This window comes from Drosophila virilis, chromosome X, assembly GCF_030788295.1.
Source record: "Drosophila virilis strain 15010-1051.87 chromosome X, Dvir_AGI_RSII-ME, whole genome shotgun sequence".
Classification (NCBI taxonomy): domain Eukaryota; kingdom Metazoa; phylum Arthropoda; class Insecta; order Diptera; family Drosophilidae; genus Drosophila; species Drosophila virilis.
In genome coordinates, this window is record NC_091543.1 from 520,802 (window position 1) to 546,379 (window position 25,578).

Sequence of the window (25,578 nt, forward strand, 5' to 3'; positions counted from 1 at the left end):
GTCGACGCTTGCGGGCGAGTTCATGAGGCAAAGATTGGTGTATTGTGATGACGCCGCCGATTAATCAAGCCAAAACTAATAATATGGAGCACTTAACTCCAGTCCAAGACACAAAGAAGAGATCCCAAGGAAACATCCTTCTTTTCTTTCACGCCATCTTTTTCCATCCAAATGTTTTGCATAGAGCTGGACAACTCTCCCTCCCCCTGTCCATGTTCCTTATGCTGACAACTTTAGCGGAAGTAATAATAGGGACCTAGGACTCTTCGTTCCGGATAGGTGGACGTTTGCGGACGAGTCAAACTTGGCGTGACAAACTTTGCGGAAGTTGTAATTGGAACCTAGGATCCTGAGTTTGGAAAACGTTGACGCTTTCGTTGGAATTAACAATTAACAAGCAACATTTATTTACAGACACACATAGATAAACGCAATAAAACTGGATATAATTGAATTTGATATGGATTTGGGTAGGCTACGGCTTCCGGCTCCCAGCTACCGACTTCCGGTTCCGTGGTCGACCTAGCAATTGCAGTTGCGTCGCGGCGGATTGTCGCTGGCCTGATGCAAACGAACGAGCTCCGGGCCATAGGCAAGGTTGGGCAGCCGGCGGGACTGAGCCATCAGCAGGGAGAAATCGCGATTGCCGACGGCGTTCTCGATCCGTTCCATGACACGGCCAACGAGCAGCTCAACAGCCTGCTGTATGTTGGCGCCGGTGCAGGCGCTCGTCTCGATGTAGGGCAGACGATAGCGTTGCGCCAAAGCGGCCACCTGTTCCCGGCTGACGACGCGCAGCTGCAGCAGATCGCACTTGTTGCCGCAGAGCACCACGTCCGGATCCTCCGTGTACGCGTGCATGCGCAATTGCTCCAGCCAATTGGTTACCTCCAGGAACGACTTCTGGCTGGTCAGATCAAAGATCAGCAGAAAGCCCATCGCATCCCGATAAAATGCCGTCGTCAGCGAACGGAAGCGTTCCTGCCCGGCCGTATCCCAGATCTGCAAATGGATGCGATGCCGTCTCCCACGCGAGCTGTACACCTAAACCGGAGGAGCACACAAATTGGATATCTCGTTGAAGGGGGCGAGGATGAGGTGGGGTGGGGTAGGGTCCTCTCACCAGACGCTTCTCGCGAAAGTCAATGCCGACCGTGGATATGAACTGAGTGTGAAATCTGCCGTCCGTATATTGATAGAGCAGGCAAGTCTTGCCCACGCCGGAGTCGCCGAGCACCAGAAACTTGAGCAAATAGTCGTAGTCAATGTTGGCGGTCGTCATACTGTCCACACTCCAGCTGATGTCCTTCAGGGCAGCATCCTGTCAATGAAAAGAGCTGATTGAAGACGGCGGAAGCACGTGTCAGGAGCTTGCAACTTGAGTTGGGTTCACGGCCAAGCGGAACCGGATAAAGGCAAGTCCTTGCTAGAGCTGGACCCTAATGTGTGTGCGGGCATGTGTGTGTGTTTTTTTTTTGTGTGTGAAGGAATGTAGATCCTTGCAGCATGTCCTTTCTGGTAGTCGGAATTTCAATATACACGAAAAATTAAATACTTCCTATTTAAACTCCTTAGAAAGGGCAAGGTGCTGAAAGCGTCGTTGCCAGAGTCAGGTTTTTTTCATTAGTTGCTGAAAAGTTCGCTGCTTAAATCAGATATTCTCATGTAGCCTGCCAACAAAATGGCTGCCAGCAGCCGGAGCTCGACAAAGAAAATTCCCTTTTCCGGTTTTTAACCCCTTTTTTTTTTTGGGCAATCAAACTCTATTGGGAATACTAACAGAGAGAGGGAATGGGAATGGGAGAGGGAGAGGGAGAGCTGCTGCCAAATATTGCAAACTCATTAAATCTAGATTTATTGATTTTCTGTCGAGTCGCCCCACTGCCAGGCTTAACGGCCGCAAATAAAGCCTATTGAAATGTTGATGGAATATGCTTAAAAATGTGTGTGTTTGTATGTGTGTGCATGTGTGTGAGTGTGTGTGCGTTTGGCTCGACCCTCGGTTCGCTCTTGGAAGGAGTTTTGAGCTTCCACAAAGATTTCAAAGCGAACATTTTTTCGCAAGGCATTTCAATTATGTAATGTTGCATGTTCCATAATTAAAGAGAAAAATACGCTCATGTATAGCAAAGGCAAAGGAGAAGGGAAGGGTCAGCCAGGTCGGGCCAAAGGACGCGCATTGCAAAGCGGATTATGGGATCGCAAAGGATGGCCGTGGGTCGAGGCTTGGTCGAGGAGCGCTCAAAAATAGACGCAAGTTCGCAGAATGGGTGGGCACAGTGGAAAGGGAAGCCAAAATGTGGCCAGTGTTGCCGACTCGGGGCTTTTCTAGTTAAATGAGGCTATTTCCAGAGCTTGTCAGCCGAAAATAGTCAGAATTTAAACGCATTTAGCTATTTTTTGGCGAGAAATCCGCCCAACTTATGCGCTGCAAGCTAAATCAGCTATTTCTAGCGAGTTTTTTGCAGCGACATTTGCCAACACTGGCTGGCAGAAGGATGCTGACTCTGTCACAAGCTGTCTCGCAAATACAAAAAGCGCATGTCCTTGTTTATTTTATTATTTATTTGATTAGCCCACTAATTAGCTTAAGCTGACCCCAAGTACATTTCCTTTGAAAAAAAAAATGAAATTCAAAAGCTGTAACTAGTTAAGCTGGCCAACTAATGAGGGACACGACTCTAGAAAACAAAAGCCAGCTTTGAACATTTTTTAACGAGATTTAACTGTGACATTTTTCTTGCGAATTATCTTTCACATAAAGAGAGAGCTTTCACTGCATCATGATTTAAACAGATGAAGATTATTTCGATTATATACGAAATTCAAAATTAGAGAAGCTCATTTCAAACGGTAAAGCCTTGCGCTTTGGTACGAGAGAGAGAGAGCGAGAGAGAGAAAGATCGGACTGCAGTTAATCCACACTGCATTTGCGAACTACGGTTCGTAAAGAAGAAGCACAGTGCGTTTTTATATGTACAGAGAGGAGAGAAGAGGGTGGAAGTTGGAACGTTTGTCGCGACAGGGTAATTCACAGCAGGCTTTTACTTGTTTTGCTTGTTTTTATTCAATTATTTTCTAAGCACAGTTATTTTCAAGCGGGAACCGAGGGCGAGCTGTCGCTGTATTAAGGCATTAGCATACACACACACACATGCGTGCGCATGTATGTTTATGTATATGCAGATATAAGTAGCCTACACGTGTGCATTGAGTGTCAGCAATTAAATGTCTGTGTGTGTGTGTGTGTGTGTGAAGCCCGCTTCATTGTGTGGCTACTTGTTGCAGTTGCTGTTGGTCCTTGGCATTGAGTGCGAGGACGCATTAATTGTGCATGTGTGATTGGAGCAGCATCTCTTTGTGCATCTGTGTGTTTGTGTGTGTGTGTGTGTGTTTGCTTTAAAAATAAACAGCTAATTGTGTTAGGTGCGTGCTCGCATGTCTTACCTGGCCTCCGCATTGCCTGCCACTGGAAGCGAGAGATAACTTAATTATAAGTCTCCCTTTGAGTTGAACAGGTGTTTAGATTAAATGCATTTCCGCTAAACAAAACACAAAACAAAAAAAAAAAAACAAACACATTTGGCGCGCAAGATTATGCAGCGTAGATTCAAATCGTTGAAAATATATGTAATAAAATTTGTCACTATTTGTTGTCCTACATTTGAGTAGACTGTGATTAGAAGTTATTTTTAGCACGTGCGATTTGTTTACACTCAGGTACAGGACTACAGCATCACAGACAGGACAATGGGATGCGGTGCGTTGTCAGTCGCAAACTGTTTAGCCCGTTGCCCATTGCGGGCCAAAGCCAAAAGCTTCGCGCTGTGTGGCATCGATACCACAGGCTGCGCATCCTTTAATCGATTAATTGTTCTGCAAAGCCGCTTAACTATCGATATGTGGCATGGGCGTGTTACCACTAACCAGTGGTTAGTGGTGTTACTCAGCTGTGATTGCGATATCGCTAGCGCTGGCTCGCTTTTGCGATAGTCGATTTGCAATTTAATCGCGTTTTCGCGTGTAAAGCCACCCAACGATAAGTCGATGTCGATAAGTCGCATGGGGCGCGTTGTTTGATTATGAGTATGAGCAACAGCGGCTGCTAATTTATTTCAATTTCTTTTTAAATGATATTTGATGTTTAATTAACAATGTTTTTATTTGTTTTGGTTTTTATTTTCCTTTGAGAAAAAAACACTTAGCTTTTAAGATTCATGCTGTTAATATTAGATTTTGTTATTTCATTCAATTTCCATTTTGGGCTTTTTGCAAAATCTCATTTCCTGATAGCAGTTGGAATTTTGCAGCTAAACATTGGTTGAATTGAATTTGTTTCTCATTTCATTTCATTTTTATTATTTAATTTTTTTGTTGTTTATTTTTTTAATTTTTTTTTTTATTTTTTGCTACAGCTGACATCAAGTACATTTGCGTATGATTTTTGCTTATATGCGTTAATTTGCATTTTGTTTTTTATTTTTGTTGACTGTATTTCTAGGTTAAACATTTAATACGAAATCATGTCTATGAAAATACAGCATTCATAAATGTATATATTAATATATATTTATTTATATATATATATATAAATATCTATATACCCTTTTCAATGCTTTGCAAAATGTGAAACAAAAGTAGTCGAAGCTGGATTTTCCACCTTTTTGATGAATCACTTCAACAGAAAATGTCTGCTTGTTTTATATAGTACATGTTTTAGATAATACAAATATAGATGTTTTGCATATGTATATATATATATATATATATATTAAAAACAAAAAAAAAAAGTTCATTTTGGAGAAAAAAAAAATTAATTTACATTTTAAATAGAAATATGCTAAACCCATAAACTGCATTAACAATGTGTATTATGTGTGTTTATTTTTTGTTTTTACTTATATTTTTTTTTTCAACAGTTTTGTCAATAATGTTTATAAAAATTGATTGAATTCTCTTTATATGCATATTTTTTCTATTTAACGCACACTTTCCACATGAATTTGTCAGCGAATAGAAACTTTTGCAGTGTATTTTCTTTTTATAAATGTATTTTTTTATTTTTATTTTTGTAAACTGAACTGATTTCTGCATAGTTTTGCTTTTTTCTTTTAGGAATTTGCAACAACACAAATACATACACATTTATATAAATTCATAATATGCATGTTGTTTGTTTTTTTTTGTTTTTTTTTTTTTTAAGATTTTTCTTGTTTGTTTTTCTTCGACATTTATTATGTTTGTTTACAGTTAATGTGTTTATATGTATATGTATGTTTATACTTGGCAAATGAACCGTAGCAAATCCAAAATGAATTAAAAGTAAATGCAAGTGCAATAAAACAATAAAATAATTTTTAAATATATAACTTTTTCCCAGCATGCTGAAACAATTCCTCGCGGTCAGCGCGTGTGGAGTTTTTCTTTTTCTTCTCACAAAACAACAAAAACCATTTATATAAGTGGGGTGCTTGCGTGCGTGTGTCGTATGTGTGTGTATGTGTGCATATAAATATATGGATCATGTGTGTGTGTGTGTGTGCAGGTTATGCGGTAAAAATTGTGTAAGCAGCAAATGCAACAACGCACGCGCAACGCCGCATTCAACTTAATGGAGCAATAGAGAGAGAAAGAGAGAGAGAGAGAGGGAGAGTGAGAGAGAGAGAGTATGTAACAATAAGAGGGAGAGAGACAAGAGGGAGCATGCTGTACAGTGCATGCAAATGATTGACTGGCTGCTGGCTGTACGGAGAGAAAGGAGAGAGCAAGAGAGACTACCGCCTCTACCCGTCTCTCTCTCTCGCTCTCTCCGGCTCTGTTTTAGTATTTTGCTATTGCCGATTACTTTTTGGATGCAAGTTGCAGTTTTGCTTACGGTTATTTTTGTTTTTACTTTAACAATTACATTATCTAAACATGTGTCCTTTACGTGTGTGTATATATATATATATGTGTGTGTGTGAGTGTTTCGTTTATGTGTGAGGGTGTGTACATAATTTTGACAGTTGCGATGGCCTAAACAAATTATAAATTTTGCTCAATTGAATTAATATTTTGACAATGTTCTTGTTGTTGTTGTAGTTTAGTATAACAGAAATGATTATTAATTTCAAGTGAGCAAATATTTAAACAATTGTTAAACTTTTAGTGAATTAGCCACACAGCAAATGGATTTTGTGGCTGCTGCTTTAGTTGTTGTTGTTGTTGTTGCTGTTGCTGTGTTCGTTGTTGTTGCTATTTGTTGTTGTTGTTGTTGTTGCTGATGTTGATGTTGCTGTTGTTGTATTTATGGCATTCAGAGCAAAAACTTGCCCAGCAACAGACCCAAAATGGCCGCAGCAATTGCAATTGCTATATAAAATATCGGAATCTGTTTTTCAGCCAGAACCGGAGCGTACGGCTCGTTGATCTGCTTGGTAGCCGGAGAGCTCCGATAGCGTGTAATTTGATCCTTGAAACGGAAGAAAGATTGATAAAAAAACAGATTAGTTTGTATAGTTCAAATGAACTGGTTCTTTAACTAATCTATTATCATTAGTTATTATACTTAGTTCTTCAAATAATCTATTAAACGTATTCATTAGTTTGTATACTAGGCTCAATTGAACTAGTTCATCAAACAATGTATTGAAGTTTGTATTTGAACTGGTTCTTTAAATAATCTATTGAATTTATTAATAAGTGTTTATAAGTTCGATTGAGCTGGTTCTTCAAATAATCGATTGAGCTATTCTTTACTTTCTATAATTTTTTCAATTGAACTGGTTCTTTAAATAATCTATTGAACTTATTCAACGAACATCGGTCGATAATGAACAAAACATTTTATTTACTATTTGGTTTATGAACGATGCTAATAATTCATTTCTAATCTATTCAGTTGCACTTGATTGTCTTAAGACATTTACTTTCGCTTAATTTCATATTTTAATAAAGTATATTTTCAAAAATATTTGTTCAAATTCATTTGAGGCGTGTTTCACACTTCTCGAAAAATGCATTCCTCCTTGGGTGAAATGGGAATCAAATTCATTTTGAAGGATCTATACAAAAAATCATTTGAGACGTGTTTCACACCTATTTCAGAATCCAAGCATTCTCAGTGAAACATGCGATTTAAAGATATTTTTGGTGAAGCTTCAAGCTTTGTACTATTTGCTTCAAACTTATAAGAACCTAATGCCTACAAGCTTGGGAAATTCCACCCGCAACAGTGAAAAATTGGCGAAAACGGTTTTTTGTTTACCCTTCGACCGGTATCAATATAATTTTAAAAGATCTTTAAGGGAATTTAAATGAACCAATCGAATGGTACATGAACTACTGAATAACAGTGGAATGCAACGTTCATAAGAGCCGATCTGGTTCACGACTTGAAAATGATTGATTGAATTACTCTGACAAATAAAGTAGCATTTCATACAGATAGAAAATAGTTGGACAATTTGATGTTACCCTCAAATGTAGATTCTCTCTTCGCAGTTCGCTGTTGAGGTCGCGTAACTCCCTAAGATCGGCCGCCATGGCTTCGGCATGCTCTGCAGCATCGGACAGATTCGACGACTGCAATTTACAATATATAGTTGGAAAATATGGGAATATATCTAATGGGAAACGCACCTGGACCACGGCGGACATTGCCGGCGCATCGCTTTTAAGCGTCTCGCCTGTGCTGAGTGAGGTGGGCGGATTGGTGCCCGAGCTGCCGCCGGCGCTGGCATTACCGCCGCCGGCGCTGCTGTTCTCGGCGTTCGCCTCGGCGGGCGGCATTTCAAATACGCACTTTAGCTTGGCGTCCATTAGCTGATCGGGCTCCAGTTCCCGCCACTGCAAAAACAACAAATCAATCAATTCACCAAATTGGACAAGACAGAAGACAAAGGCAGGCCAAGTGCAGCGGGGGGATGCCTACCAACTTATTTAGATCAGTCAAATCGGCATCCTGCGGTGCTAGGACACTCTGCACCATAAACTTGTGCTTGTTCTTTTCCTGCTGATCGTACATGAAGGGCTGCAGGCAAACTGCAAAGGGAAGCGAATGCAATTAATTAGAATTTCAATTTTCAATTTTCCAGCTTTTCACTCACTTTCCACCTGCGTCGAACGATAAGGCGCAATCTTGCCAATGTTTGGACGTACGCAATAGCGCTTCGGTGCCGTAGTCTTGATCTTAAAGACCAGCGTCATGGCCGAGTTGTTTTTCAGGGTCATGATTGTCACCACGGGTCTATTGAATGGACCTGCAAATAATAGAATATATACACATATAAATGGCATTTGAACTTTGTTTCATGTCTGTCAAGATGCGTGAATTCCCTAGATGCATGTTTTCTAGAGCACTTCAAGATTGCGTCACTTTTCGCACAAATTCCGATTGGGTACATTGGCTATGAGACAAATGAAATTTGTTTAACTCTCCTATGAAATTAAACCCAAGACAGGCTAGATGACCTGTCCCGAAGGTTGTCTTGCATGACAAATGGGATCTTTTTGAATGAGAAAAGTTGTGCTTGGTATAAATTCCGATTGGGCACATAAATAAACTATGGCAAAACAGTCTTGACGACTTGTCAATGAGATGTTCAGCTTAGGTCCTGACATGTTAGCGAAATTGTCTGCAGCGTGCGCTCCATCGAGAACCTGAACATTTTTGTAGGGTATTTAGGCGTCGGTGCGTGCCGAGTAATACTTTGGTTGTGGTTTTTCATGTTAAATTAATTGAATTAAAAGCAAACACCACACACACACATACACACACACACACATGCAAGAAATTTTGGTGCTTCTTTGATTTTTTTATTTCGAAGGAAAACTCATTCAATAAGACGCCCAATACATACGTACAGTTGTGTGTGTGTGTGTGTGTGTGTGTGTGTGTGCGTGTGGACATTCTGTCACCGATCGTTGGGGAAATGGTAAGCGACATGTGTATGCATGTATGTGTGTGTGTGTGCGCGCTATACCAAACATGCTCACACGCACATGTGTACAGTGGGCATAAAAAGCTAAAATGTCACCTGTTTACAGCTTTTTGTGTGTGGCCCTTGGAAATTGTGAATGCGTTCCACTGTGCGCACTAGATATCAAAGTGTGTTGTCATATGCATTGTTTTTGTTATTTGGCCAAAATTCAAAAAGTAAAAGGAAAAATGGCTCATGAAAAGCTGTTGAGTATAAAAATAAAATGTTAGCCAAAAGGCGAGCGACCAAGACAGCGCGCGGCAAAGGTTTTTCACAAAAACTCAAGGGAGCGGGAGAGAGCGCGCGCAAAATGTAGAGAGAGAGAGGGAGAAAACGTAGAGCGGCGGCATTTCCAAATGAAACGACGCCAGTTGCTGGCGCTGCTCGCGGTCGCAGCGCTGGTGGCAGCAACATGCCAAAACAGCCGCACACACGTACCCTCAAAATATGTCAAAAAACAGAAAGAACAAAAAAAAAAGCTAAAACAACAAAATTATTGATAAGCTGTGGCCGAACGTAAAAAAAATAACGCAAAGTGAATAGAGAGAAAAAGAGAAACGAGAAGAAGCGGCCCTGCCAGTAGTCTGCATGTGTACGTGTGTGTGTGTGTGTGTGTGTGTGTGAACTTTGCAGTTTGCTCGGCGGCCGCCGCCAGCAGCACTTTGTAGCAATGTTTACAATACGCATTCACTTGCCCATTGCTGGATAAAAATGATCGATATGCCGCCACACACAGAGGCACAAGTGACCTTCTTTTTGGATGGCCCATGATGTCAAGTCCAAAACAAAACAAATGCAAGCGTGAATGCAGCTCCACACATTGCCTGCTTCTTCTTTTTTAAAATTCAAATTTACACCAACACACACACACACACAAACACACACACACAAACACACACACACAAACATACATAGACTTACCAATAAAGCGCAACTCATGCTCTGGCTCAATGGTCAGCGGAACTTCAAATTGAGGTGCTTTATTCATTTTGATGTGGTTGTTGTGCTGCTGCTGCTGCCGCTGCTGCTGATAGTGGTATTAGTTGTATACGTCACTGCCGATTCCTGTCGTCCTCTTAGCTGTAATTTGCAACGATGCTGCGCTGCTGTTACTGCTTCTTCTTCTGCCTGGGGAATAATTGAGAACAATGGGAACAATTGTGGCTATTGCAATTATTTATTTGTTACCTTTTTCTTGACTTACGTTCTGTGTGTGTTTTGCGCTATTCTATTTTGGAGTTTCGAACTACTTTTGTTTCGAATTCTTTCAGCTTAGCACACAAGATTTTCAAAATTTTTGACGCGACTCGACAAATTTTGCTTTCGATTTCGCTTGTTTTTTTTTTTCTTCTTCACTGCGCTTCACGTCGTCGCCGTCGTCGTCGTCGTCGCTCGTTCTTGTCGTCGTCGTCGTTGCGTTGCGTTGTCGCTATGGTTGTGTGTCTGCTATGCCTTATGTCTGTGTAGCCACCAAAATATCGGTAAATGTATGCGCAAAAAAATTAAATACACGAGGTTGTTCCGTGCAAAAACTGACGATCAACGTGTTGTTTGCAATTTACTCGAGCCGCCAATGTGCAATTGGATTAATACGTTTCGCTTTCAAACTGACTTTCGTTAATTACACGCACTTTAGGTTCGTACTTTTAGCAGCGAATTTTTCGTATGCAAAAAAAAAATTCAGTCACCGCCGTCATACATATGTACGTCAGACGCATGCGTCAACCATAGCGTACCAGACCAGCCGGCATTTAGAGTTGCCAGATCGTCAAAATGCGGCAACGCCGCGACGACACTGTACGCGATGCAACGCTGTGTCCAACCGGGTGGCAGTGCACGCGCTGCAGCGCAACGGCGAATTCAAGCCGCCAAATCTAAACGATTCAAAACGCCTATAAACTAGCCAACAGAACAAACACTTTTATTTAGATAGATGTATTTGTTTATATGTATAATTTCTTATTCACTTTGTTGTACATATTCAATATGTAATACTTAATGCTGGCCATCTAATTTTCCGCCGACATCGCAAGACTCTGGTTTACATACTGCAAAATGCTCGTCTTGCCCACAATGCCAGCCGGGCCGAGCAGGATCTTCAGATTGCTAACGGCCGCCAATAGATTCTCGGGCATGCGCAGCTTGGGCGTACGCAATATATGCTCGATCAGACGCGGATAGTCGCTGGCAACGGCGCCGCCAATGAGCTCCTGGTTAAACGCGATCATATAGCACTTGAAGAGGAATCCGTAGGCATGCTGGGCATTCGGCGAGTTCAGCCGGTTCACCTCCTCGGCCAGGCTGTGCATGACGGCGCCGTCCAACTTATGACGGATGGCGCCGCTCAACAGATTGACGGCCTCCAGCGTTGAGGCCTGTCGCAGTAACTGAAATTGAATTATTGAATTTACAAACTTGATTTAAAAACTAATGGTTTTTCCTTTACCGCTGTGTACTCGCTGGTCTCGCGCTTCTTGTCGGGATCCTCCAGCAGTGCGGCCAGCTGCTCGCCCTTCCACAGCTGCGCATGTTGCAACCCGGAGCCGATCAGTCCCACCATTCGGCAACGCATCTCTGCAAGGATCACAGAATTATACAACTATCATAACTGGCGATTCATGGTCCGGCCCTTACCTGGCGACATGAACACGGATCGCGCCATGTTGTTGACGTGGTATTCGACGACCAGATCGAGCAACGCGATGCGTGCCAGCTCGAAGTTCTCGAGCGTGCCGCGTAGCTGATCCATGACAAGCACGATCTGCGAGGCCAGCGGCCAGTTGCTGATACGCCACGAGCTGAGCTGCCCGTGCAGGCGTACATAGCCTCTGGCCAGCTGCAGCTTGTGCCGCGCCAGCTGCAGCCTGTGCTCTGACGCCTGGGTGAGGCGACGTCTCTGCTCCTTGTACGATTTGTGGCTGCAGCGCACGATGCGCTGCTCCACAACCTCCAAACTGAGCAGCGTCTTTAGCAGCCGCTCGATCGCTGTGTAGTTGCGTGTTTCGCTGAAACGGGCGAGACCGGCGGCGCAGGCGGACAGATAGTTGTCCTGGCCGGCGTGCAGCTGCTGGCCGCTGTACGGCAGCGCGTCCAGACTGAGATTAAGCGTCAGTTCGCGCAACCGGCGGGGGCGGGGGCGCAGGGCGTGGTTGAGACGCTGTCGCCGGCACTTGATAACCTGGCGATAGCGCATGCCATTTAATAGAACCGGCTGCTCATAGAGCCGCACGATCAAATCCCCAGAGCTGGGCAGCGAGAGCAGACGCTCGTCCAGGAGCAGGCAGCGTACAGTGTAGCCCACATGATGCCGGGCATGGGGCGAGCAGCTGGCGGCAACATGCCAGTAGAGCGTGGCAAAGCGTCGATGGGTCATGGCCAGCTGGGCAAGGCCCAGCCAGGTCTGCGCCGGCTCCTCGTAGCACAGATCCAGAAACTGGTCGAGCGGAAAGCGCTCGCTGGAGCAGCTCAGCTGGTTGAAGAAATAGATGCGACGCGAATTGTGATTGTCGCGCGTGAACGTGAAGCGGCTAAGCAGCTGCAGCTGGTCGCGTTTGTGGAGCAGCTTCAGCTTCTCTTGGCTGCTGCAGCGCGTCTGATAGATGGGCAGCAGGACGCTTTGCAGCAGCTCGCTGTAAGGTGCATTCGGATCGCAGTCGTCAGCGTCGTCGTTGTCGTCATCGTGAAGGGTCAGCACCTGACCCAAATGCTCCAGCATGAGCTCCGCATGGGCCACGCCGAGCAGCTGGATGTGTCCAGCCATCGTCTCGACGCACTCCTCGTTGCCAAAGCAAATGGGACGGCGTAGCAGTTCGTTGAGCGCGGCCAGCAGCTGATCGTCGGGCACGACGCCCATTTCGCCATCGAGCAGGCTGAGCAACTCGCCCAGGGTGAGCGTGTCCAGGCGCTGCTCGAACGTCTGGGCGCCGTCCTCGAAATTGGCCAGCTGTGCGCGGAGCGTGTGCGTCTTGAGGGTCTCATCTTTGGCCAGCAGTGGGGTCAGCGCCTGGCACTTGTTGCCGACATGCGCCTGGAGGTGGAAGAGCAGCTGGCTGGAAGTCATCTCCTGCCAGGCCATGTACGTGTCCACGCTTATATGATGCAGCAGCAGCTGCAGCATGTCCATTACCTTGGCTCCAAATTCGCGCAGCTGTGGCGACACCGAAGGCAGCTGCTCCAACGACGAGGGCGGTGACTCCTGCGATGTGGGCGAGTGCAATGCGTAGACCATAAAGTAGGCCGGCAGCTCCGGTGGCTGCTGCAGTGCAGCCATAATCTCCAGCAGAACGTCGAGCAGCTGACACATGGCCTCGCCCAGATAGCGCTGGCGCTTCTTGGAGCTCAGCGAGCGCAGGCGCTCCTCGCTGTTCAGCAAATGTCGCTGCAACAGCCGCAGCGCATTGTCCATCAGGCTGAGATTGGACTGCGCCTGGTAGCAAATGGCCTTGGTCACGGCGGACAGGGCGCCGCCGATGAGCGGCAGCGTCTCCCGCTTGCCGGGCACCAAATGGCCCAGCAGATTGTTGAGGCAATCAAAGTACTGCGAGGTCAGCCAATGTGGACCGCAGGCCAAGAACTCGAGCAGCATTTGCTCCAGGCCGCAGAGCAGAAGTACGCTTACGGTGAGCAACTGGGGCAGCGGCTCCGGAAATTGTTTCAGCAGGTGTACACACTGCGGATTCCAGCGTGCCAGCTCCTGCTCCTCCTTCTGGCTCTTGCCCACCACGCTGTTCAGGATCAGATACATGAGAGTGCCGCGCAGCTGGTCGAGATCGGCGCTGGGATTCGGTTTGACCAGCTGCGAGGGCTGCGACTGCTGCTCAACGAGGCCGTGCTCCAGCAGCACGTGCAGCACGCGATCTGCCACATTTCGTATGTTCTCCTCGTTGCCTGCGGGAAACAATTAAGTTTAACTGTAATTTTGAGGAGACGCAACCCTTACCGCTAAAATAAATGAAGCTGTTCAGGCGCTTTGTTTTTGTATGGAAATCGACCAGCTCGACGCGTATTTGTTTGAACACCTCGCAGTTGTTTAAGGCGCGCAAATCGTGCATTTTGCTTTCTGTAAATAGTATGCAATTGACAAAATAGTTAGCGTTTCCTCATCTCGTTTACAAATGCAGACTGCCGGCAAAATGAATTCGCCGCATGATTCGAGTGGAAGGTTACACAAGCAGTTAAGTAGTGTTAAGAATGCTTAATGCTCTTTCAGTTTTCAGTTGGCGCGCAATTTGACTGCCATTTCAAATAAATAGATGTGTGCTATACTCTAAAAATGTGTTGCGTGGTTTGAATATTGAATCTAAAAATAGATATGTGCCACAATTCCAAAATGTGTAAGCTGAAAAAGAACATTTTAATTTATATACGATGGCATTTATTCGTAAATTCCGTTATGTGCTTGTGACGTCACAGTGTATTTCGCTGCAACTGGCACAAATTTGCAAATCGATAGAAGTTATCGAACAGCTGACTGATTGGGGGAGGGGCGGCACAACGATTAATTGCAATAGCAAAAGGGCCGCCTATCGGCCGGCTGTAGCGCAAAGCAAATCAACGGCTGCAACATAAACCGAGTTACTGCGCTGTGAAAAGCGTGTGCAACCGAAGGACAGCACAGAAATTGGGCCAAAGATGCAAACGGCCAGCAGGTAAAAGCAACACTCACTGCCAACGACTCACCCAGACTGAGATTCGCGAGTGCGGTCAGCATGGAGTTGCGCGAACTGCGCGCTGCTGCTGCTGCTGGCAACAACAGCGCTGGCGAGCTGGGCGGCATTTGCATTGGCAGCTCCTCGGAGGACGGGGTTCAGCGCATACCGACCCGAGCGGATCTGTTTATGGAACAGCTGAATGCGACAAATGCCAAAAAGGTGGCACTGCTGCTTGTGCTCGGCTTTGTCCTCTACCACGGCCTGCTCAATTGGAACTACGGTGCGTTATCGATAAATGCCTATCGACCTATCGATCGCTGGCAGCCCGTTTGATTTCATTATTCCTGCTTTTCTCTCTCTCTCTCGTTTACAGGCAGCGACTCCTGCCAATGGCTGCTCTCGAAGGGCCGCTTCAAGGGCGACAACGAATGGCAGCCCTACGGCTGCATGATGCACAAGTACTCCTACACGTGAGTCGGGGTACCCAGCCCCACATTTTTATCTAGCGCGTACCCATTGAAAAATGCACAAATCGGGGCATATACGCAATACATGTCCGTTCCATTGTCTGTCTGAATTTAAAACCCAAAATTGAAACATTTTTTTGGTCTGTGTCAAATTATCGATAAATATCGCTGCCTATCCGAAATTAATAATTATCGGGTTTTAGTCTGGATTTTTTGTGTAGAGGCACCAAAATTGGGCTAAAGATCTAGTGTTTAACAGTGCTCTTGGCCTATTACTAATTCACAGATGTATTTTCCAAGAGATATAAGGTATATATATACCTAACTCTTACAGGAATTTACCCTACCATTACACCCTATACCCTACGCTTACAGATTCATGAAATTGATCAGTATGTTCCAAACTGTCGATAATTCTGCCTATTTATCGATAAATATAGATGATAAACACTAAAATTGGGGCTAGGATGCGCTTAAACAGTCCTCTTGGCCTATAACAATTTACAGCTGGCTTTTTCAAGAGAGATATATAAGGTATATACCCTACCCTAACACATTCATGAATTTATTAAGCACAACAGTTTTTCTATATGCGGAAACAGGACATTCTCATTTTGGAGTTTATTTTCCTAGTCGATAATTCGGTCTGTTTAGCTGAAATCGATAAATATCGGTTTTTAGTTCAGATTTTTTTTTGGTACATCAACAGCTTTTTTATTGCCGGGATAGGGTACTGTCAATTTGCAGTTTTTATTCTTATAGACCTTTCGCTGATCGATAATTCTGTCTCTTTGGCCGAAATCGATAAATATCGATAGTTTTCTCAGCGATGACAGGCGGTAAAAGCAACCGATTTGCTGCACGATTTATTATCTTTGGAAATGTGACTCATGACTCACTTTGGCATTTTTGAACACAGGGTATTTGGCGATCGAGCGTATGTGTGCTTGGTTAAAAGCTGCCCTTATCGGCCGCCGCTGAGTCACCAAATTGAAATTCGTTATCACGCTCTTTCCATTTGCAGCGACACGCGACGCTGCCTGCGCTATTTGGCCTTCTTTGGCAACAAGAACAACTTCGTCTTCATCGGGGACAGAAGCGTGCGGCTTCTCTACGACCGTTTCGTGGAGCAGCTGCAGCTGCCGCAGGCATCGGCCAGCGAGACGGGCGACGACGTGGACGTGGATGATGAGTACGATAACAATGCCTCGGCTCGGGCGAATGTTGCCCGTTTCGAGGACAAAAAGCTGGACATACTTGTCCAGTATATTGGCGCCATGGAAGTCAGTCCGGCGTTGATCGATCGCCTCTACCAGCTGGAGCAGGAGAAGCAACTGTCCTCCGTCTATGTGATGGGCCTCACCTATGGCTCGCTGCTCGCCGGCAACGTGACCGACGAGCTGTTGCGTCAATATAGCGTCAATTTGACGCTTCTTGTGGCGCCCATCCATCGCCTTGTGGCACAAACATCGCGCGTTCTTTGGAAGCTGGCGGAGCGTGTCGACGAGGAGAAACTGCCGCCCGCCTGGAAGCTAGTGCTCAACGAGGACATCGATCGCCTGAACAATGTCGCGCGCAATGTGTTTCGCTATACGGACGCCAGCGTCTGGGAGTCGGCCGGGCACATTGCCAACGGGCTGCTGGACAATGCCATCGAGGGGCATCGGCTGAGCGCGCACGGTCAACGACTCGAGGTGCAGCTGCTGTGGAACATGTACTGCAACGATCAGATGAACTATAACGATGGCACCTGCTGCAGCAGCGCCGAGCCGCACACCAGCCTCCAGATCGTCGCATATGCTCTTTTCGGTGTGTGTATTGCGCTCGTCGGCGGCATCTGCCTGCGCCGCTGGCTGCTTCACATGCGCGGCCAGACGCTCTACGTGCCGCTTCAGCAGCAGCAGCAGCAGTCGTCGCAGTCGTCCTCCTCTTCGTCGCACTCCCATCATCCGGCCAACGCGCTGGCCGTGCTCATCACGGACTACGGCACGCCGCTGGTCGCGCTGTCCCTGCTGGGCCTCATCATGGCGTATTTCTATCTGTGCGATCGCACCAATTTCTTCATGAAGGAGAACAAATACTACTCGGAGTTTAGCTTCTGGATACCCGTGGCTTATGTGTTTGCTTTGGGTCTGTTCTTTACGGAGGAGTCGCGCTTTACCAAGGTGCTCAACCGACAGCAGACGGACGAGCTGCGCGGCTGGATCCTGCTCGTGGTGCTCATCTATTATATGACCGGCGCCCAGCGTATTCTACCCATTCATATGCACATCAAACTGCTCATTTCGGGATATTTTTTTCTCACCGGCTACACGCACTTCACCCACATCTGGCAGACGGGCGGCTCCGGTTCGATGTTCGTACGTTTCTTTCAATCCATGTTCCGGCTCAATTTCTTGAGCATACTCCTGTGCTTCTGCATGAACCGGCCGTATCAATTTTATTACTTTGTGCCCCTGCTCTCGTTCTGGCTTTGCGTCATCTATTTTGTGCTCTCGCTGCCGCCGCGCATTACCAGCGCCTCAGTGGACGCCAATCCTCTACACTATCTCTATCTGGTGTGCAAATGCATTGGCTGTCTAGGCGTCATAACGGTGCTATTCATGTCCGAGGTCTTCTTCGAACGGATCTTTGTAACGCGTCCCTGGAAAGCGCTGTTCGTGACCACCGACGACGACATTCACGAATGGTGGTATCAATGGAAACTCGATCGGTATACGGTCACCTTTGGCATGATCTATGCGGCCTGCTTCCATATTGCCCAGAAGTACAACGTCTTCGATGACAACAATCATGGCAATCTGTTCTCGCGCCGTACATCGATTTCGGTCACATTGCTGGCCCTGCTCGGCGTGGGCATCTATACGGCGTTTTCGTTGCTCTGCCGCAATGTCCAGAACTGTGAGGAGATCCACTCCTATATCCTGTTCATACCCATTATCGGATATGTGGTGTTGCGCAACATTTCCGGCATTCTGCGCACCAGATACTCCAGTTTCTTTGCCTGGTTCGGACGCATCTCCCTCGAGCTGTTCGTCTGCCAGTATCACATTTGGCTCGCCGCCGATCGACATGGCGTATTGGTGCTGTTGCCCGGCTTTCCGACGCTTAACATGATCATCACATCGTTTATATTTGTGTGCGCCTCGCATGAGGTGCACCGGCTCACCCGAATCCTGTTGCCCTATGCCGTGCCCAACGATTGGCGCCTGGTCATGCGCAATCTGGTCATCTTCCTCATTGTCCTCATACCAGTTGCCCGATCCGATGGCATGTTCTAATTGCTGGTCAGGTGTCGGCAATCAAATTGCCCGCCACACCCTTCGCGCAACACGTTCGCATACCCTGCTTTAAAAATGGAGAATGCGCATCTTGGTGCGTCTGTCTGGAGGCTGCCTATGTTCCAGGTTTATGTCCCATAATCACAGTTTGAAAGTCACTTAACAACATTTTTTAATCTTCATTTTTTTTCTTTCTGTGAGCAGGGTATTGCGTGGTCGACTACAACGTTTGCGCTTTTTTTTTTGTTGCTTTCCAAAGGTATTTCAATACACACACACATGCTCGCGCTCACACGCATACGAACACGCGCGCGCGCTCACACACATACGTACACGGGCGCGCGCACACACACACGCACACTTATTACAACTACGCGATAGTTTAAAAAGAAAAAACCAATTAGATGTATGTATGTCCACAAAAAAAAAAAATAATAATTAGCTTTACCAACTGCACAATATACTTATTAATTCTACACTTGCATATTTAAATGTAAAAAAATAATAATAATACATGTATTTCACAAGCAAACGTAATGGCTGCCATTAAAGGAATCTGTCTGCGAGCGCATTGCAACATCCTTTCTTCAACAAGCAGACGAACAAATACAAGTTAAATAAATAAATAACATAATATTGCCAAAGCTAATTTATTTGTATCAAGCAAAAAAATAACACTTAACTTACCGAGCTCGCGCCAATACGAAATTTCTTGCTCAACTTTTTTTGGGTAGCTAAAAATTTGCGAACCGAAGGCGTCGAAAGATGAACAAAAAGGAAAGAATTGTCGCAGGAAACGGGTTGGCAAAACTTGAGCACAGGAACGTCGGAAATGGAACGATAAATAAAATATGCAGTGAATTTAATAGCGGCAACATTTTGGGGCTGTCTTGAAATGAAAATGTTAACTACAATTACAATACAGTCTCTTTACATACACATACATATACATGCACACAAACAAATGCATATTTTCACGCAGCGATAGAATTGTTGCCTGCGGATTCGCCGCATTTTGAATGGCTTGTCAAGACTGGAACGAAAACGACGCAAGTTAAATAGCAGCAAACTGCGGAATTAGCGTGAAATAAATGTAAGATTTTATTTTGGTCTCAGCTTGAAAGAAATGTAAGTACAATTACAGTTGTGTTACAATTTGAAAGATCTTTCACAAGCCGTTTTAATATAATAACATGCATGCATTTCACAGACTCTTCATATAAAACACACATACACATACAAATATATATACACATGCAACCATATGTGCAATATTCTCAAGCAGCAGAAGAACCGTTGCCTGCGAATTCGCCGTATTGTGAACGGCTTACACTTGCTGCTGTTGGCTGTGAATGAATGAATAAATGCGCGCATTGCTCAAGCTACGTAAATTGGCGCAGGCAATAAAAGAGAATTGATTGGAAGCAAAGAACCGTTTCTGCGAATTCGCCGCATGGTGAATGAGTGGCTTGACATCGTCAATATGAAGCGAAATGGAAATAAATGCGCGCATTGCTTAGTCTATGTAAAATGGCGCAGTGAATAGAAGTGAATTGAATTGAGGCAACGCTTGTGAAATGGGCTGTTTATCGAGGCTCCTGGACGCCAATTTGTTATATTCTATTGAGACGTATACGATTGCGGTCAAGGGCCACTGAACCGACACGACTTGCATGACGTGCACACATCTCTTTTGCTAATTATGCTCCATATCTAACTGGACCCAGGCGCGACCTCGTTCCTGCTGCGGCCTTTGTTGCCGCACAGTTGCCAGCGTTAATTGAGACGCCGTGTGGCGTACCAGTTCCTGGGTCGGCGGACTACTGGGACTGGGCACAGCCGCTGGGACCGAGCCAACATCCGTCTATATAAATATATGTATGTATGAATATGCGATTGTTCCTCCTATCTAAAAAATATTTTTAAGTACAGTGGAAAGCAGGCAGTGGGAAGCGCGTAGAGGGCACTAGGCAGAGGGAATCGGGCAGAGTAAAGCGGGCAGAGTAAAGCGGGCAGGGGGAAGCGAGTAGAGGGAAGCGTGTAGTGGAAAGCGGGCTGATGGAAGCGGGCAGAGGGAATCGGGCAGTAAGAAGCGTGCAGAGGAAAGCAGGGGGGAAGCGGGCAGAGGGAAGCTGGCTGTATTTCACTTCTAATTGGCCATCCCATTTTATTTGTTACCCAACTGCACTAAATTCAAAGTGCAAGCGAAAATTTGCGCAGTGTAGCCGAGCATGCGCTCTTTTAAGGAGCTTCCCTCTTGTTTTTGAATAGTCGTTGCACACATTGCTATATTTATAAAAATACAGCACGCACTCGCGTAACGCAACCGAGCTAATAAATTAATTTTAAAACGAATTGCTTTCTTTCCTATATAATTTTTAGCATTTCGAAAAAAAAAAAAACTATTTTTAGTTTAATTATAAAATATACATTTTTGGCAAATATGTCAACTTTTAGTCGTCACTTGAGCTAGGGCGTACTGTAGAGGGCTTTCAGAGCTTTATTAACGGGCAACTGCGTGGGCAACCAGCTTCAGTTAATGCACTTAAAATTTTTGACTAGCTTTTACAAAAAAATTAAAGCATAGAGTAACTTATTATAGGAAAATTGTGCCTTAAGTTTAATAGGGACCAGTATTTTGAATTTCAATTTTTTTCGTTATGCCTGAAAAAAGTGTCTGTTCAAGAAAGTTTTTAATGCATGAAATGCATTTTTAATTATTTTGTTTCGATTTAACATTAGTTAAATTCGGGCTGGGCGCATATTTATATATATATTAATATTTATTTTAATTGCTGCCGATATTTTGATTACTTTGTTTGCCTGCCGATGGCTCGTTCCGATTATAGACAGCGATCGGCAATTCGGAGCTTTGCCTGCGGTCGCGTTCATTGGTTCAGGAGCTCTCGTTGCAAACGGTTTTTTTTTTTTTTGCAGCAGCAGCACAGCGGCAGGCTGTCGGGCCTTTACCCTGGCAGCGAGCTTTCAAAGCTCTCTGCTAACGGCTAACGACCAAAAAGCTCAGCTCGCATCGTTTAAATAGCGGCCGTTTGCCCTGCACTGGCTCAGTTAGCGGCTGAACGCAGACAGAAACAGTTCGTTCACAATCCCAGCAGCAGCAGCAGCAGCAGCAACAGCAACAGGAGCAGCAACAGGAGACAAGGCACAAAGCAACCAATGGAGAAGAAAGGCAGACTGGTCCCTCTTCTCCTCCATCCGCCTCTCTGGACCTCTCCGCAAGGCCCAACAAGTGTGTTGAAAGTGGCGCAAAGACAAATATTTGAATCTTGATTTTTGAAGCGAAAACCCGCGCGCAACTTTCAACATAGTCTACTTTTTGGGCAGCTGCTCCGTTTGTGTGCCTAAAGTTGTTGCTGCTGCTGATGTTGCTGATAAAGTTGTTACTTTTTTTTGTTGTTTTTTTGAGGTGTTTAAATGTGTTTTAAAAAAAGCGTTCGTTTTTTTTTTTTTTAATTGATCTTGACCAAAAGTGTGTCCCATTTTTTTTCCTGGTAATACTTATTGTTCTTTTCGATTTTTCAGCTGAAATATCAAAGCATCATCAATCAAAACTGACTAAAAACCAAAGACAGAGCCGTGAAACTCAACGCAAGTAAAATCCATCCAATAATATCAAATTCAATTTAATTAAATTAAATCAAGTAAAACACAAACATGAAAAAAATAAAATTTCAAGTCGAATCAGAACTCAAAACTAGCTAAATTCCAAGTTACAAAAAAATTGGTAACTAAAAAACAGAACAAACATTTGAGCAAACAATCAAAAAAAAAACGTTAAAACAATGTGTGTAATAAAACTGGAAGTCCTTTGGGACTTCCATTTAGTCCCGAAGATCAATGAATTCCAAGACTCCAAAGTACTTTAAGCATAATAAAAAATTGAACAATTGAAAGAAAAAAACAAGTAACATTTGAACAAACAATTTAAAAAACATTAAAAAAACATTTAAAAAACATTTGAAAAACATTGCAAAACATTGAAAAACATTGAAAAACATTTAAAAAATAGTGTCTAAAAAATACTGAAAAAGTTTCGTGCGGTTTACATTTCTGTCTGCGTCTTAATATCATACCAAGCGTTAGGATCTCTGAGACGGGAACTCCAGGAAGACGGAAGATCAACAACATCTGATGACATCTATTCTTTTTTAGGTAAGCGTTACTGCAATTGTTTTCAAACAGTCTTTATTTGTGTATTTGTGTTGTTCACGTTGCCGTTGGCCTTCTTTTTTACTTGTTTATATTATTCATTACATTTTGCTGTGGTGTGGTCCTCGTAGTTAGTTCGTTGTCGGGCTGTACATATCTACATAAATATCTCTGTATATGAGTGTATCATTCTCAATCATAATTACAGCAAGTAGGCGCACGCTACAGTCGGCTATCACCGACTGCGCAACACTCTGTTCACGGTGTAATAAACACTTTGGCCAAATAACGGTTGGCAATCGCAACCAGTTTTAGCTTCAGGCGACTGAGATCGACCGCAATTAATGTCCGGTAAAACTTTTGAAATCGATTCGATTTGGGGGCTTGTACCGAGAGTAAAAATATAAATCAGTTTTGGTCACCTTTTAGGTGAATCTTGGCTTGATACACTTAAAACATCAGCCTAAAGCTAGCAGCCTGCCACTTGAGGCGTTGCAATTCGCAACCAGTTTAAGCTTCAAGCGACTGAAATCAAAAATTTGTATATAGATTTGATTTTTTCAATCAAGAAATGGTCACTCATTTCGAGTTTTATAATTTTTGGCTTGAGCCTCTAAAAAATCAGCAACAGGCTAGCTGCCTGCCACTTAAGGCGTTGCAATCCACAACCAGTTTAAGCTTCATAAGGCATAAGTCCGACGGCAGGGTCTGTTGATCAAAGCGGAGAATTCTTGGAAAAGGTTAGGTTCAATATTTATTTTATTAAATTAATTTTAGCAATTATTCAAAATTAACTTAATCATATATATATTTTATTTTGGCTGGATCTTCAAAAAAGAAGAATTGCCAAATATCTAGACCCTGAAATTGGGTGTAAAATACATTATTTTTACAAATTGGCTGTTCAACATTAACTTTAACAATTTTTTTTTTTTAATTTTGGCATGGAAATTTTGGCATTCTGAAAAGAAGAACTGCCAAATTTCTAGATATCGAAAATTGGTTGTTAAATCTATTTTCACACTTCGGCCGCATCATAAAAAGACACATATACATATATCCAAAGCTGCAACTTTTGTTCATAGGCAATAAACTCATTTTTACTAGTTGGACAGAGTAAACGAAACATGTATAATACACACTCGAGGCAAACGCACTCGTGCCGAGAATATGCTGACTGTGAATATTTTTTGAGCTCTTCATTCTCATCCTCATTCGTATTCGTATTCGTATTCGCATTTGTACCCGTACCCGCATCCGCATCCGCATCCTGTTCGCATCATGGCATCGCATTATTTCAACATCTTAATGCCTTTAACTGCGTATTAGTTATCAAAGCGCCTTCTCAGACATTTGCAATTTTAGTTCTGGCCAAAACCGAGAGCTCAGCTCCACAGATTATACGGCATAAATACAAGTTGTAAGATGTGTGTCGCATTTCCTTTTGCCAGTGTGAGCCTAATTGAATTTTTCAATTTCAGACCCGCTTTCTCTTTTGATTACAAGAGCTTTTAGCTTATATATATAGAGTATATATAGGTTGCAAATATGTTTTGCCTATACCTGCACCTGATTTTTGAGTGCTATCTTTGAGCTCGTTGAGCACTTGAAAAAGAACAAGCTAGTGCTTTTTGCGAGCTAAAGATTCAAAAGAATCCGGAATGAGAATGACTTAAGTGCTGAGTCTGACAAATATTTCGGGACAAAATGAATCGTGCTTATGCCCTTGCATATCGGATTATAATTTTATCTCGAAATGTGTAAGGCATAGAAGCAAGGGTTTTACATTTTAGATAGTTCTTCTTTCTCGTTTTATACTTAAATTCATTTTTCGAGCTATTCTTTTCAAAAAATTGTGTGCTATAGAAGTCAACACATTTCCTCACATATCTATAAAGAATACTAGACCCTAGAGCAGAGCTTTTCTTTATATATGCAGACGAGTAGCTACTTGCTCTCTCTCTCTCTTCCGCTCTCTCTCTCTCTTCTTTCTCTCTCTCTTCTCTCTCTCTCTCTCTTCTCTCTCTCTCTCTTCTCTCTCTCTCTCTTCTCTCTCTCCCTCTAACGCTCTTTCTTATCCTTTTCCTGACATATCTATAAAGAATACCCTACAGCAGAGCATATCTTCTGTTATAAAGATGCATAGCTACTTGCTCGCTCTCTCTCCCCTCTCCCTCTCTCTCTCTCTAACGCTCTCGCTTTCTCTTTTCCCTCTCTCTCTTCGTACACATTTCTTGAAATATCTATAAAGAATACTAGACCCTAAAGCAGAGCATATCTTGTTTCATTTAGACACTTAGCGATTTGCTCGCTCTCTCCCCCTTTCTGTCCGCCCTACCTCTCTCTCTCTCTCTCTCTCTGTCTCTCTAACGTTCTCCTTTCCTTTCTCTTCCAGCACATTAAATGCTTGTAAACAGTAATTAATCTCGGCTCACTTGCAATTTCCCAGCCCTTTGGCGTTTTGTCGACTCGCGACAATTGAGCTTCAAGTTTGCCCTGCTTCTCTCTCTCTCTCTCTCTCTCTCTTCATCAGGCTGCAATGTTAACCTCCTCCCATTTGCTTATCGCCAATGACAGTGCGTGTGTCTGGCAGTTAATTAGATGGGCTGCGGCTCAGGTTAACTTCGACTTGGCTCCGCTCTGGGCTCTGGGCACATTGGCTACACTTGTTATGATTGCGCCAGTCAGTTGATCAGACGAGGAGGGAGACGGGAGCGGGAGACGGCAAAAGAAAATTTAAGTTTACAAATTCCTAAATTTTTGCCTACTTTTGGGCGCGTTCAGGCAGCATCTGTGTGTGTGTGTATAGGCTGTTGATTTTTGCTTGGATTGTAAAGGGTGGCGAGAGGTACCGACATTTACCTTTTTGTCATGGGATATCCTTGCGTCGTTTGCGATTTAAGCATTAATACTTAGCCGAAAAACCGAATCCACGAAACGACAAAGGGTACAATTTTTCGCAGACCAAATATTTTACTTGGCACAGCAACTAGGAGAGTGCTTATGTGGGTGTGTGTTTATTGGACTGTGTGTGCAGTCGAGGCATTTG

At 44.0% G+C, this 25,578-nt stretch overlaps 5 protein-coding genes across 13 annotated transcripts in view; 2 read left to right on the forward strand and 3 right to left on the reverse strand.

Moving 5' to 3' along the window:
* Positions 1-372: 372 nt before the first annotated feature.
* On the reverse strand, positions 373-3,805 carry Rab27 (RAS oncogene family member Rab27). 2 transcript variants are annotated; one of them, XM_002058287.4, is made up of 3 exons: positions 3,448-3,805; positions 1,124-1,321; positions 373-1,044 (listed from the first exon to the last, which is right to left on the reverse strand). In XM_002058287.4, the coding sequence occupies exons 2-3, from the start codon at positions 1,280-1,282 to the stop codon at positions 523-525; spliced, it is 681 nt and encodes a 226-aa protein (XP_002058323.1). In that variant the 5' UTR covers positions 1,283-1,321; positions 3,448-3,805; the 3' UTR covers positions 373-522. The 2 variants fall into 2 exon arrangements, with proteins under 2 accessions (XP_002058323.1, XP_070066338.1); XM_070210237.1 differs by lacking the exon at positions 3,448-3,805 and adding an exon at positions 3,202-3,366.
* A 497-nt stretch (positions 3,806-4,302) lies between these two features.
* Vap33 (VAMP-associated protein 33kDa) lies at positions 4,303-10,663 on the reverse strand. Of its 2 annotated transcripts, XM_002058286.4 has the most exons (7): positions 10,165-10,656; positions 9,882-10,088; positions 8,088-8,240; positions 7,913-8,022; positions 7,621-7,827; positions 7,456-7,563; positions 4,303-6,451 (listed from the first exon to the last, which is right to left on the reverse strand). In XM_002058286.4, the coding sequence occupies exons 2-7, from the start codon at positions 9,946-9,948 to the stop codon at positions 6,296-6,298; spliced, it is 801 nt and encodes a 266-aa protein (XP_002058322.2). In that variant the 5' UTR covers positions 9,949-10,088; positions 10,165-10,656; the 3' UTR covers positions 4,303-6,295. The 2 variants fall into 2 exon arrangements, with proteins under 2 accessions (XP_002058322.2, XP_032289223.1); XM_032433332.2 differs by having other exon boundaries at positions 7,456-7,827; positions 10,165-10,663.
* On the reverse strand, positions 10,255-19,158 carry Glos (Gaulos). The gene is made up of 5 exons (XM_002058285.4): positions 19,047-19,158; positions 13,900-14,019; positions 11,595-13,847; positions 11,407-11,534; positions 10,255-11,347 (listed from the first exon to the last, which is right to left on the reverse strand). Exons 2-5 carry the CDS (start codon positions 14,009-14,011, stop codon positions 10,970-10,972), a joined length of 2,871 nt encoding a protein of 956 aa, XP_002058321.1. The 5' UTR covers positions 14,012-14,019; positions 19,047-19,158; the 3' UTR covers positions 10,255-10,969.
* Positions 14,467-19,003, forward strand: LOC6634721 (N-acetylneuraminate (7)9-O-acetyltransferase). 2 transcript variants are annotated; one of them, XR_004303004.2, is made up of 4 exons: positions 14,467-14,891; positions 14,985-15,081; positions 16,103-18,485; positions 18,564-19,003. XR_004303004.2 is itself a non-coding variant. In XM_002058284.4 (3 exons), the coding sequence occupies exons 1-3, from the start codon at positions 14,669-14,671 to the stop codon at positions 18,357-18,359; spliced, it is 2,577 nt and encodes an 858-aa protein (XP_002058320.3). In that variant the 5' UTR covers positions 14,467-14,668; the 3' UTR covers positions 18,360-19,003. The 2 variants fall into 2 exon arrangements, 1 of the variants encoding a protein (XP_002058320.3); XM_002058284.4 differs by having other exon boundaries at positions 16,103-19,003.
* Positions 19,159-19,210: 52 nt separating the features above from the next.
* Positions 19,211-25,578, forward strand: part of LOC6634720 (bromodomain-containing protein DDB_G0280777) — a 65,855-nt gene continuing 59,487 nt past the window's right edge. For 5 of the 6 annotated variants that reach the window (XM_070210211.1, XM_070210217.1, XM_070210215.1 and 2 more), the window contains exons 1-3: positions 19,211-19,487; positions 19,570-20,237; positions 21,903-22,532. The gene's annotated coding sequence lies outside the window, so the exon portion shown is untranslated. Of the gene's footprint in view, positions 19,488-19,569; positions 20,238-21,434; positions 21,455-21,902; positions 22,533-25,578 lie in introns of those variants that run through there. The other variant, XM_070210213.1, reaches the window with a different exon arrangement.

What these genes read in the sequence shown, in the direction of transcription:
- Rab27 (XM_002058287.4), bottom strand. Translation starts at nt 1,282, where the DNA reads ATGACGACCGCCAACATTGACTACGACTATTTGCTCAAGTTTCTGGTG. An exon ending in ACTTTCGCGAGAAGCGTCTG is followed by an intron (nt 1,045 to 1,123) that starts GTGAGAGGACCC and finishes CCTCCGGTTTAG; the next exon opens with GTGTACAGCTCGCGTGGGAG.
- Vap33 (XM_032433332.2), bottom strand. Translation starts at nt 9,948, where the DNA reads ATGAATAAAGCACCTCAATTTGAAGTTCCGCTGACCATTGAGCCAGAG. An exon ending in GCATGAGTTGCGCTTTATTG is followed by an intron (nt 8,241 to 9,881) that starts GTAAGTCTATGT and finishes TATTATTTGCAG; the next exon opens with GTCCATTCAATAGACCCGTG. An exon ending in GAGAGAATCTACATTTGAGG is followed by an intron (nt 6,452 to 7,455) that starts GTAACATCAAAT and finishes TTCCGTTTCAAG; the next exon opens with GATCAAATTACACGCTATCG.
- Glos (XM_002058285.4), bottom strand. Translation starts at nt 14,011, where the DNA reads ATGCACGATTTGCGCGCCTTAAACAACTGCGAGGTGTTCAAACAAATA. An exon ending in CAGCTTCATTTATTTTAGCG is followed by an intron (nt 13,848 to 13,899) that starts GTAAGGGTTGCG and finishes TGTTTCCCGCAG; the next exon opens with GCAACGAGGAGAACATACGA. An exon ending in AGACCAGCGAGTACACAGCG is followed by an intron (nt 11,348 to 11,406) that starts GTAAAGGAAAAA and finishes ATTCAATTTCAG; the next exon opens with TTACTGCGACAGGCCTCAAC.
- LOC6634721 (XM_002058284.4), top strand. Translation starts at nt 14,669, where the DNA reads ATGGAGTTGCGCGAACTGCGCGCTGCTGCTGCTGCTGGCAACAACAGC. An exon ending in CCTGCTCAATTGGAACTACG is followed by an intron (nt 14,892 to 14,984) that starts GTGCGTTATCGA and finishes TCTCGTTTACAG; the next exon opens with GCAGCGACTCCTGCCAATGG. An exon ending in ATGCACAAGTACTCCTACAC is followed by an intron (nt 15,082 to 16,102) that starts GTGAGTCGGGGT and finishes TTCCATTTGCAG; the next exon opens with CGACACGCGACGCTGCCTGC.